Consider the following 12,373-nt stretch of genomic DNA (forward strand, 5'->3'; position numbering starts at 1 on the left):
TCTTCAAGTGTCTAGAACTAGAAATACCATTTGACCCAGCATTCCCATTACTGGGTATATACCCAAAGCACTATAAATCATTCTACTATAAAGACATATGCACACATATGTTTACTGCAGCACTGTTCACAATAGCAAATACATGGAACCAACCCAAATGCCCATCAATTATAGACTGGATAAAGAAAATGTGGCACATATACACCATGGAATACTATGCAGTCATAAGTTCATGTCCTTTGTAGAGACATGGATGAAGCCAGAAACCATCATTCTCAGCAAACTAACACAAGAACAGAAAACCAAACACCACATGTTCTCACTCATAAGTGGGAGATTAACAAGAAGAACACATGGACGCAGGGAGGGGAACATCACACACCAGAGCCTGTCAGGGGGTGAGGGGCTATTAGAGGGATAGCATTAGGAAAAATACCTAATACAGATGACAGATTGATGAGTGCAGCAAACCACCATGTCATGCGTATACCTATGTAACAAACCTGCACGCTCTGCACATGTACCCCAGAATTTAAAGTTTAATTTAAAAAATGCAACTGTCAAATGACCTAAGCTTCAAGAATATAAAACTCCAATAATGTGTTTCTAAAAATGTTAAGATGAAAACTTGATACCCTAAAGGCAAAGTCTGGTGATACCGTATGATGTCCGTAGAAGAAAGAATTGTAGAGATAAGGCCAATACACTGAAATAATTTTGTATAAGGCAGGCATTGATTTATTCATTTCACAAATATGTCTTGAGTCCCTACCAGATGCTAGTCATTTTTTGCAGAGTACATACATCCTTTTCTCATCAAACTGGTATTCTACTTCAGAGGAAGCGTAGACAAATAAACAAAACAGTCAAATATGAGCCCAAATCCTGAGATACTTAAGAACCATTAATTCTTTGGCAAATTATTTTACCTTTCTGAACTTCTTTTTCTGCATTTACAAGTAGAAATAATATTACCAACCACCCAGGTTTGTTGTGAGGATCAAATAAGCTAATGTAAATAAAGCAAGGGCCTGGCATAGTCTTATCTGTGTTTTAAAGTCAGCTAGAGAATAAAATCCAAACTTCTTAACTTTTGGACAGATCATAAACAATACTGTTTGCCTTGTAATCTTCCATGTTTCCTCTTCTTCCTCATTTACAGTAACTCTAGCACACTGAACATCATATTTCATTGATTCTAAGAGACATATTTCTCCCATTTTAACTTCTCTAGATACAACATGTCTTATAATCTAAGCCTTCTTGCAATCACTGTCAGTCAAGTGTCAGTCATTACCGTGACATAGTTTTCATCATCAGTGCATGTGCCAACATTAAAAACAATAGCATCCAGAGTTTCAGAATGAATGGCATGGCTTGAAAAAAATCCTGGGAACAGTAGTGAAGCTCCTTTCAAGCCTGAGAAACAAGTGTGTGTGTGTGTGTGTGTGTGTGTGTGTGTTGAGAAGGGTGGAGAATACATGAGGAACAGTGTGGAATCAGATTTGTTTAGCAACATTCTGGAACTGTTAGTCGAAATAGGCTAGTTATATGTAATTGCAAAGTCAGTTTAATTGTCTAGCACCAAAAGCTTTTGGTCTATTATGGATTCTTTAGATTGTTTTAAAGAAATCCTTCATCACCAATATCCTTTTGGCACAGAGCACAGCACTGTGAAAAAATATGAGCACTGAAGCTTCTGAGTTGAAAAGCGATTCTGAAGACTCCATCCCTAAATGTGAAGGAACTTAAGAATACCATAACAAATGTATTTTGTTTATATCTTTTTTTATTATGTGCTTGAGTTATAGATGATCCAAATCTATATCTAATTGAGTATGAAGAACTGTTTTAAGAAGTATAAAATAAAAATCTAAGATATAATTTAACTGATAACCCTTCTTTTTGCTTACTTCTTAAAGATACATAAAATGTCAGAGCAGGTTACAATTGATAGAAGTTTAGACTTCATGCTATATGGTATTCATGGTTACCCTAACATGGTGCCTAATGTACCAAAGGAACTTAAACAAATGTTTGTTGAAATAAATTAAGCATCTTTCCAGACGGAATATAGTGTCTGGCCTTCAATGCCCCTCCAAGAAAAGGGTTCCTGCAGAAATCCTTCCTCTAGGTAAGTGTGAGGATTTTCTTACTGCCCAGGGATCAGCTTTTTATAGCTGCTTCTGCCACCCTTCAATCTACTCCATGCAAAATTCTGTTTCAAGAAGGCTAACACAGTAACAACAAAAATGATTTTTATCTGTAACAGTTTAACTCCCTAAAAGAATTTATAAGTTACCTTTAGAAATTGCCATTTATAATTCTTATTACGACTCATAACTCTTAAGATAGTTTTGTTAGCGATTCCCATGAAAAGAATTCTTCCTAGTTTTTTTTTTTTTTTTTTTTTTTTTTAAGGTTTTGTGCTACTGCAAGTCAGGACAAAAAAATGCTTTTTGTGTCAAAAACCAAAGCTGCTGCAATTGAAACATGAACTCTGCTTTGAATAGGCAGTCAATCTTAACATGACTATCCACACTATAATTGATTCCCAGCAACTTATATTTTTAGATGAATACCATGTAAATGCTTTAAAATTATGCAAATCTTGTGGTGAAATCCCCAGTTTCACACTGTCATGTGAGTCAATGTCTCTAAAACAACCTGCATTATAGCACAGAAGCAATTTTATCCACATGATGGCATTGAAAAGTAAAAGAAAGCCTTGCCTTTCACAATCTTTAGTCATGATCAGTTTGTGGATCTTTGGTAACATTAGCAATCGACACACAATTTTGTTACATTCATAGTCTTCCTTTGGTGACAAATATTGGCAATTTTTCAAAACCTAGTTGAACTCTTTATTGAAATAAGAGATAAAACGAAATCCTTTGCTCTTCCCTTTCTTTCTTCCCATTTGTGCCAACTGCTAGCTGTGTAGCATTTGGCAAGTCACCTACCTTCTTTTTACTGTGATTCCTTTTCCTTATCAGTAAAGTGAGGTTTATAAAATGCATATCTCATAGGTTATAAGGATTAAATGAGTTAATACCTACAAAGCACTTGGAGAATGGCCTAGCACACAGAAATCTCTAATAAATCTAGCTATCATTTCTATGCTTGCTGGACATAATCATATAAAATCAACAGAGGTGAATGAATAAATAGATTAATCAATTAATGAAATAAGGGAGATATAAAGCTTGACCTTCAAAGATGGCTAAGATTTCAACAGAAAGAGAAAGTGAGGGTTAAACATACTTATTACTGCTATTTATGCCCCTTTCTTCCAGTCCTCTGCCTGCACCCAGGATATAACTTAGATATAATGAGCACAGCACAAGGAATGTTAGTTCAGTAGATCAGAGCCAATGTGTGGCTCTCCAAATTCCTATGAAAAGGGAGAAGAGAAGGAATGGGGGTGAGTGCACTTTTGAAGAGCATAATCCACCTGTATCCAGCTGTGCCTGGCTGAATACTGAGAGAACAGAGGACTGAGATATGGGATACTGAGAGAATAGAGGACTCCGTGCAACCTGCCAGCCCTTCGGTCCACGTGTTCCAGCCCAAAATATACTGGGTTTTGCCCACTTTACAACGACTTACTGGCTGTATAACTTTCTGCACATTGTTTAACATTTCTAAATTTCAACATTGTTCTTTATAAAATGGATGCTAAAAATAGCTGAGTGGATGCTCTGAAGATCTAATTACATTTGTATGACAACTAGAAAATAACCTGCTACAGAATAGGTATTCAAAAAATGTTAGTTGCCCCAAATATACATAAATATTTTGGATTAGTCCTTCACAGAAACAGCAACTTACATTAAACTGTATCTAATTCTGGTTAACATCATTTCTCCTCTTTGTCATGGCTGAGAGCTGAATTAGGTGGAGAACAGTTATGCTGCAATCATATAGGTTGTTTGAGTATGTGTAACACTCATTTCTGTATTCTGCTCTAAACAGAGATTCCATAAGAACTGTGATTCAGTCAGTTCCAATGGCTTAAAGCCTCTTGAGCAGCATACCAAATTTTAGATGCCAAAGTTTAATTGAAATTTGGCATATGGATGAGCACTTCTGCATGTATTGAAAGCCATCAGAAGATTTCTAAACAAAGAGCAATCACACATGGTAATTGTATCCAACTGGAACCAATTATATTTGGCATTTTTTTATGAAAGAGGGAGAAAAATAAGAATGGACTCAAGAAAATGTTTTCCTTTTATGACTTTTACCTTCTTTAAGATGAATTGCATTATGAAGTTACTTCTTACAACTCAAGGAGCATAACTGTCTAGAGAAAAAAAAATTATGCAATGTCTTCCTGGAGGCAAACATTTTGTTACAGAATAAATGTGGGCTTTTAAGAACATCTGGCAATCATTCCACAACCTACAATGCTGGCATCCTAAAAACGTTTCATGATAATAATGTGTTACCAGTGGAGTTGATTACTTCAAGCCAGGGGAGGTTTCAACACAAAACAGGTCGTTTCCATGCAGAACACAGAGCTTCAAAGTCATCAGCTATGAGACCCACCATTAATCCAAGTGGTTGGGGGAGATGATTACTCCTAATAGAAGGTGAGCCAGATTCAAAGGTGTTTTTACACGTGCTTTTCCCCTGGAAGAGCAAGCTTCCACACTGCAAATCTTTCACCAAAGTCCAGGTCTTGGCTTTATGGTTATAGATGCTATTTCAAAGGGTGTAATAGATTATAGGATTCTTTCTGCATTCTAAACCACTACGTATGTATAAGAAATCATGGTGTTGTGCATGTTCTCTTTTATTGATTTCACGTATCATTCAATAAATATGTCTTGTAAGAAAATCAGCCCTTTAATTTTATTTGGAAATACCTTATACTGCTGCTGGGCTATCGTGTTCTGATGTGACTGCCCCTTTGAGGTCAGAGAGTAAAGCCACACCTCTGTGGATCAGTGGTGGTATCTTTGCTCAGAGCAGTAGACATATCTAATGTCAATCATCTAGGAAAGAAGGAGAATTTTTAAAAGACAAAGTTTGGAAAGCAGATATTACACCAAAGAAAAAGGTTGTGGTGGGAGGTGGGAAGGCAGTCATTCTTCAGTCTGGGCTAGGACTAAGGACTAGATTAATTGAGGACGTTCTGCAGAGGGAAAGCAAGAACACTCACTGCCAGAGAGAAGAGAGATGATGCTTGTGTCCAGGCAAGGGTCAGTCCCTAGGAGACTCCATAAATGAGCTGGAAGAGCAGTTATAGCCAGCCAGGAGTTTTTCCCTTTTTAGTAATTCTCTCTGGTAAAGATATAGCCTCACCTCAGGTGTGCAGAGAGAACTTTAAGGGAAGAGCCTCAGGCTAGAAAGCTAAAAGAAGCGTGTAGTGATTTGTGAAAGATTCCCTGAAACACGAGTCTTTGTGACAGGCAGCTGGAATATAAGATAAAGGTATCTCTTTTGATATGGACATTCACTCTTCTACCTAACTTAGCTGATCCAGATGCTATTTTATTAAAGCAGCTGGCATCATTGTATTTCTTACTAGAATAAATACTGAGGAGGAAATATCTTTGTTGAGGAAAAAATTACATGGCACCTTCTCTTTGCTAGGTACTGTGTTAAGCATAGGGGGATGAAGGACAGACCCACTTCTTATGGCCTACGCTCTAGTAAGAGGAAAAGGACATGTGAACAAATAAGTGTAGAAATGTGTAGCAGATGTTTCAATGATCAGGGTTGCCAAAAACAAGGGAGAGATAACAAGGGTATGATAATGTAATATGATGCATAGGCCTGAGTCCATGTTCTTCAATCTTAAACTTCTTTAAAAGAGTAAGTTACCCTATTGGCAAGTAATATCAGGAAAGATTCTCTAGCCTATAGTCTGAATGTTTCATTCCCTTATTTATTTATCAATGTGTTCAATACTAACTTTTTTTGCCTGGAGAAAAGAAAGCACTATGTGGGGTATTTTATTTATTTGTGGTCTCTGATATTACATTACTTTAAACTGGTAATTCAAACTCTGGATCTTGTGGTTCATAAATGGGGTTCAAGTCATCCAAAACCCTCTTGAAGTCAATAAAGTTTTAAAGGATCTGTGACTCATTTTTAAAAAGTCATTTTTTGTGTTTTCATATGAAATAGAGGATAAAATTAAGAATCCCTTTCAGTTTCCCCTAAGACTGTGATTCAATAAGTCACCTTTAAAAAATTTTTAGTACATATCCATCAGAGACCTTATCAGCAGTGGAGCACTGACTCCATTAAAAACTAGAAAGTAAACCTTTTATGTAATGGCAAATCCATTGTTCTTACAAGCTATATATTCTATAACCAAGGTAATATCAAAATATATTATGAGTGCATTTCCACTGTAAATACTTTGAATTTTAAAACTCTCATTCAAATCTCTATGTTTTGATTAATTTTTAGTATTTCCTCCTGTCTTTGGTGTTCTGCAATTCAAACGGTATGTTTAAATGGGTTTTTCTGTTTTACAGTAATATTGGTATACTTCATGAACATGAAAATTATTTCTGGAAAATCCTCACCCATTATCTATTCAAGTGTTGCCTCTCCCACTTCTACATGTTATCTTTTCCTGGAATTCTTACCTTCTAGCTCTATTACTCTTAACAATGTTCATATAAAATATTTTTTATGTCTCTGCATTTTGAGTATTATCAATTATGCTCTAATCTGCATTTAACCCTTCCATTGAATTTTTGTAAGAATTGTATTTTTTACTTATAGATGTTCTATTTGTGCTTTTCTTTAAAAATGTCATTTTTTTCTTAAGGTTTGATTTCTTGTTTTATATTGTCAATATTTATACATACTTTTAAATATTCTTTTTCATGTTGATTATCTCAACTTTTTAAAAAATCCACTCGCTACTGCATGTCTTATATTGCCTCTCACTCATAGATCGTATCGTCCACTGACTCTCACTCTTGGTTGACTATTTCCTTGTGTGTTTTGTTATTCATTATAGCAAGCATATCTTTAGCAGGACTTGCTTTCTTCTTGAAAAGCCTAGGCAATCTAGATGCTTGGTACTAGTCTTTCATAATGATTTTATGTTTTACTCTTACAGGAGCCTCAGGAGTATTTTCCAGGTTGAGAATTTCTAGGCTAGTTAGGTAGGATATAAAAACAAAAATCCCAAAAACAATATTCTCAAGGGGGAGAGTTCTTCTTACTAATAAAATTTCCTGTTCTCACTCTATGCTGGTGGGCATATATTTCTAGCCTACATTTTTATTTAATGGTTTTATGCAGGGGACAGAGATATCTCAGTTCCAGCTCTCTGCCTCATCTGGCACCAAGAGTTTGCCTTCTTTCTGTCTCATATGGACATTAGATTCCAGGCTCCTTGGTCACTGAGATGCATAACTCATAGGACAACCACATCGTCACTTCACAATCTTTGTCTTTGTTCTTAGCACATGGTAGATTACCCTTTTATTTTTCACAAAATTGGGAAATGTTTTAAAATCATTTAAAATCTTTTATTCAGTACTGCTAGGTGTCTGTAACCATAAATTTTTCAGATTGTCTTAGTCAACTGCATTGCCAGTGCTTTAGTTTACAGTTTACTGTTTCATTATTCATAATTAATCAATTACTCCTTCCCAAGTAGGAAGTTTAGTTGGACTGTGTTTCCAGATCCTGAGATTTTAGAACTGCTTAACTTTTTTTAATGTCTGGGATTCTTCCCCAAGTTCAGAAGTGATGAACTATAGACATATCTTTAAAGTTCTAAATAAAGGAAATCTGAAATGCCTCCTGGGACCTTGGCAGGACATGGGCCTTTCTTGCTAATCGCCATTACAAATTGAAAACAATAGAGTGTATTAATTGATTTGCTATTGAACGTTGAACAAAGAGAAAATCTGAGTCATTTTCTTCTGAACACCATTTCAGTTTGTTACTACTTTAACAATTAAGGCCTTATAACACATAATTGCTCACAAATAAGATAATTTACCACAATTTTCAGCAGTAAAAGCCCCGTAAATATATGTAAAATCTTTCTAAATAAGAAAACTGAAAGAGAAATTTTTGGCAAGAGTCATATAATTCATTCCACAGAAATGACAACTTACAAAGACTTGGAATCTCATAAGGGAAAATCTCAGTGATTTGAGAAAATGGCAATATTCATATCTAAAATGTACCAGTGATTGCCACTTTCAGAAATGGTATACCCCCTACTCTGAAAAAAAAATGAAATTGTGTAACTCACAAGTCAAAAGCATATGGAAAAGTTGATTTCTACTCTACCAGAGGGAGTAATTTTCTTTAGCTCTTTCTTATACATCATAGGTGTGAAGTATTTTTGTTTATTGGTTAAAATGTTTCTGTTAGTTGATTATTCAACTGGAAAAAAATTAAAACCTTGTCAGAGAAAACAGTGGATGAAATGTAGCTATAGAACCTTTTGGAAATAATAGATTCACATAAAACCAAGCTCAAATTCTAGAGCATGGCTCACTCTTACATGTATTATAGTACCTCTGACGTCATGCAGAGGGTGGATGTTATGAATTGAAGCACTTGAAAATATTTCTGTTGATCACTCTGCTGCTCAGTTCTATTTTTTAATAGTCCAGGATTCTTGAACTAAGGGAGAAAAATACATATTCACTAAATACTGCATGTTGAGGACAGCCTGGGTAACAGTGAGAACCTATAGCTAAAAAACGTAATGACAATAATTAGACAAATTAGGCAGTAAGACACATTTGAAGAAAGCACTAGGGAAAGTTTTCAGGACAACTTGGCATTATTACTTTTTTTAGTCTCTCTCACTACTGATATATAACCACAAGTTTTTTTAATCAAATAATTTTTTGACAGACACAGTGACAAGTGATTATAGGGATTACAGAATGAAAAAAGGTTTTGTTCATGGACCAGTCTAATTTTTAAAAAGCAGTATAAATTTTTAGTCACCTAGTTTAGCCAGGAGGTAATGTTGCCAAACCTATAACCCTCAGACATCGGAGATCTCAAGTTTAAGCCAATAAAAATTCCATCTATGTCTTAAACTTACACCTTCAAAGCAAATTTTAAAATAGCATTTCAGAATATCCAGGATTAATTAATTTTTTTCCACTCTTTTTTCTTGTCATATATCACCTTGCTATTCAGAAGGTGATTCATGGACTAGCAATCTTGTCATCATCTGAGGGATGTCAGAAATGGAGAATCTTGGGCTGTAACCTAAGACCTGCCTTTCTCAAAATCTGCATTCTAACAAGATTTCCAGATGATCTGTATGCTACCCATTAAAGTTGGAAGAGTCTGTACTATGAGAAATAAAAATATCTTCTAATTTAACACATGAAGTATAAGATTTCTTTGAAGGACGATGAAATTGTTCTGGAATTAGATATTGGCGACGGCTGTACAACTTTAAGGATGTATTAAACAATAGTGCATTGTACAGCTTAATGGGGGAATTGTATGGTACGGAATTATGTCTTGAACTTTTAAAAAGAAAAATATATACATAATTGTAAAAGGTCTTAACTTGCACAGCACAAAGACGAATGAAACCAGTTCTAACTATTTTCCTTTATCTTTGAGAAAAGTTAGATGCTCCCTTTACTGGGGCTCACCTCTTTTCGGTGCTCCCTTTACTGGGACTCACCTCTTACTTCAGAAGGGCACCGCAGGCCTTGAGACTGGGCAGCCCTGACACAGCACCCATCTATCAAGAGGGTAGGCCAGGCACCTATGGGGAGGAATCCTCCCTACAACTAAAGCTGTTTATAGAGTTGAGAACCTCGGGAAACCGCCTGCGGGTGGATGTGACAAGTCAGGAAACTTAACTACTCAATCACCCAAAGGGGCAATGGGACAGAAATGCTATCTACCCGCTGCACATGTGGTCACAGCAGTGTGGGGAAGCAGAGTCTTTTCTTCTGGAGTCCACTCTGCTTACTCCCTACCTCCCCTCCCGTCACCCACCCAGCCACAAGAAAAAAACACCCTAGATTCATAAACAAAAGCTTGTAGTTACCCATAGCCCAACACAAACGACCCCGACACCCTCACTTTTACAGCCCGTGAGTCTCCCAGCCCACGCCCCTAACAGCCTCGTCTCCCCAGACGCCCCTGGTAAAAAGCTTCGCGCCGCCGGTGGAGAGGCCTATTGGTTCTACTTCTGTCTTCACCCCAAGGCCCCAGGAGCGGGGAGAGGTCCTGGTCTAACTTTGGCTGTCCCACGGTCCAAGGACTTGAGCGCTCAGCCCGAAACGCTAAGCCAAGCGTGGAGACCGCCGCTGGGCGCACGAGTTCAGGAGTTACCCGCACGCACCCAGGCGGCTCCAGCCCTTGGAGTTCTAGTCATCTCTCCCACGGAAGCTAAGAGTCATCCGAGCGCACATCTGAATCAGCCCCGTGTTCAGATCACGCCTGTTACGCAGCGATCCTGTCTCTTGGAGAGCACAGGATGAACGGGTCTGGAGAAATCGACCACCCATCTGATCACCTGCAATGGTGTTGGTACTCTGCGGTCTCACTCTCGTGGGCAAACATATCCATGCGTACCTACGAGGAGCAAACCTAGACACCCCCTTCCCCCAACTCCCCGCGCGCCCCTCCACTCACTCAGGTCCCAGCCCTGGCTCTCGCTGACCTCCCAGCACCGTCCTAGGAGGTACACACGCGGGTTCAGAACGCGCGCGGACCCGGCTCGGCCACTCCTGCTAGTGCACAGCCTCCCTCCTCGCAGCCCGCGCCCTATCCGCCCCGCATCGCCGGCACTCACAAGCAGGGGTAGTAGCCGTAGCAAGGCAGCGGGGCTTGCGGGCAGCCGTCGTCTCCCAGCTCCGAGTCCATGAGCAGATAGTCCTGGCTCTCGTTGCGCCGCGCACCGGCTCCGACAGCGCCCCGGGGAGAACCGCCCCTCCGGGGACCGAACGCCGGGCTCTGGCTCATGGCGGGAACGCCCGACTGGCCTGGGTCCCGCTCCCGGGGGAGCCGAGTGGGCAGTCCCAGCGGGCACCCGGTGCCGAGGGCGCGCGTCAGCGGCTGAACTGGTCCTGGGCAGACCGGTGCCCAGGGAACGGCGATGAGGCAGGGGGTGCAGCCGCCCGCCGCAAGTGGCTCGCCCACTGGCCCGGGGAGAAATCACCACTTAAGGGGGTGCAAAGGGGACCTTGACCTGAGCGGGTCAGGCCAAGGAGACCCCGCGAGGATGCGTCCGGGACTCCCGGGCAGAGAGGGCACAGGCGGGGCCGCTGGTGGTAGCGAAGCGTAAGAGCGAAGAGCAAGGGAGACAGAGCTGAAGAGTTACTATGTCAACAGAGACTCTCCAGCCCTCAGCTCCCGCCTTCATCCCCCGGCATTCTCCGTCAAGATCCCCACCTTTAAAGGGATCCGAGCGACGTTCTAGAAAACAGCCAAAGCCTGTGCTGTAGCCACAACTTTCAGGAGGCGGTATAAGCCTGAATTAGGAGGAGCCAGGCACGCACTATTTTTTTCCCCTCTACTATTTAGTTGGCTTATTTAGTAAGGATACCAACTGTGGACTTTCTAGGAAGCTTCCTTTAAGTATCACTCTCGAAAAGCCAGGGAAACCTGTTCCTTAAAAGGGACATGAGCCTCTTCTTTCTCCAGACTGCCTTCATTTTCTTTGGGCATTTTCTCTCTTACTCTCAACTACTAAAGTTATTATGACTCTGCTTTAAAAATGAACTTTTTATGTTCCCAACGTCAGATGTTCCCAGTTCCTGAGAAAATCAACAAAAATAGGCAAGCATTTTCCAACGATACCGATAAAGAGGCCAACAACCTGCTTACTTCAGAGAAAAAAATTTCCCTTCCATCACTGCGAATGCCACAATGATTTCTCTGCCAGATGTTTCCCACGTTTCCAAGCTGTTTTTATTTTTAAGACTTAGTTTTAAAGTCTGATTAATATGCACACGTGTGAGAAGTAAAAACTTGTCAACAAAGATGAATCAGTATTTGTAGACCTTCAAGCAGTAGTAGCCAATTAAGAATCCATTCATTCAGTTAACAAATATTTAATGAATGCCAACTGCGTTTCAAATCATTTCAGAATTCGGAGGCAAACAAGCAGATGAGGCACCTGTCTGCCCTCATAGAGCTTTCATGGCAGAAAGGGGGACCAATTAAATAAGCAAATGAAAAAATATCAAGGACAAATGCTGCAATGAAAATAAAACAGGTTGATGTGATGGAAGCTGGTGAATGACTACTTCAGATGAGATGGTTAAAAGAGGCCCCTCCAAGGAGGTGCTCCTTGAGACGTGCATGGCAAGCAGCCAGCCATGAAAAGATCAGAGGCCCATTGCAATTGGATGAAAGAAAGCCAGACCGAAATCTGTCTGCAAAGGTGCCT

At 39.5% G+C, this 12,373-nt stretch overlaps 1 protein-coding gene across 1 annotated transcript in view; it reads right to left on the bottom strand.

The window, feature by feature from the left end:
* Positions 1–11,349, bottom strand: part of TRPC6 (transient receptor potential cation channel subfamily C member 6) — a 130,622-nt gene extending 119,273 nt beyond the window's left edge. Inside the window, exon 1 of the mRNA XM_005579435.5 lies at positions 10,775–11,349. Within this exon, the coding sequence (XP_005579492.1) occupies positions 10,775–10,944 (170 nt within the window). The 5' untranslated portion in view covers positions 10,945–11,349. The remainder of the gene's footprint in view (positions 1–10,774) is intronic.
* Positions 11,350–12,373: the final 1,024 nt, after the last annotated feature.

This window comes from Macaca fascicularis, chromosome 14 (genome assembly GCF_037993035.2).
Source record: "Macaca fascicularis isolate 582-1 chromosome 14, T2T-MFA8v1.1".
Taxonomy (NCBI): domain Eukaryota; kingdom Metazoa; phylum Chordata; class Mammalia; order Primates; family Cercopithecidae; genus Macaca; species Macaca fascicularis.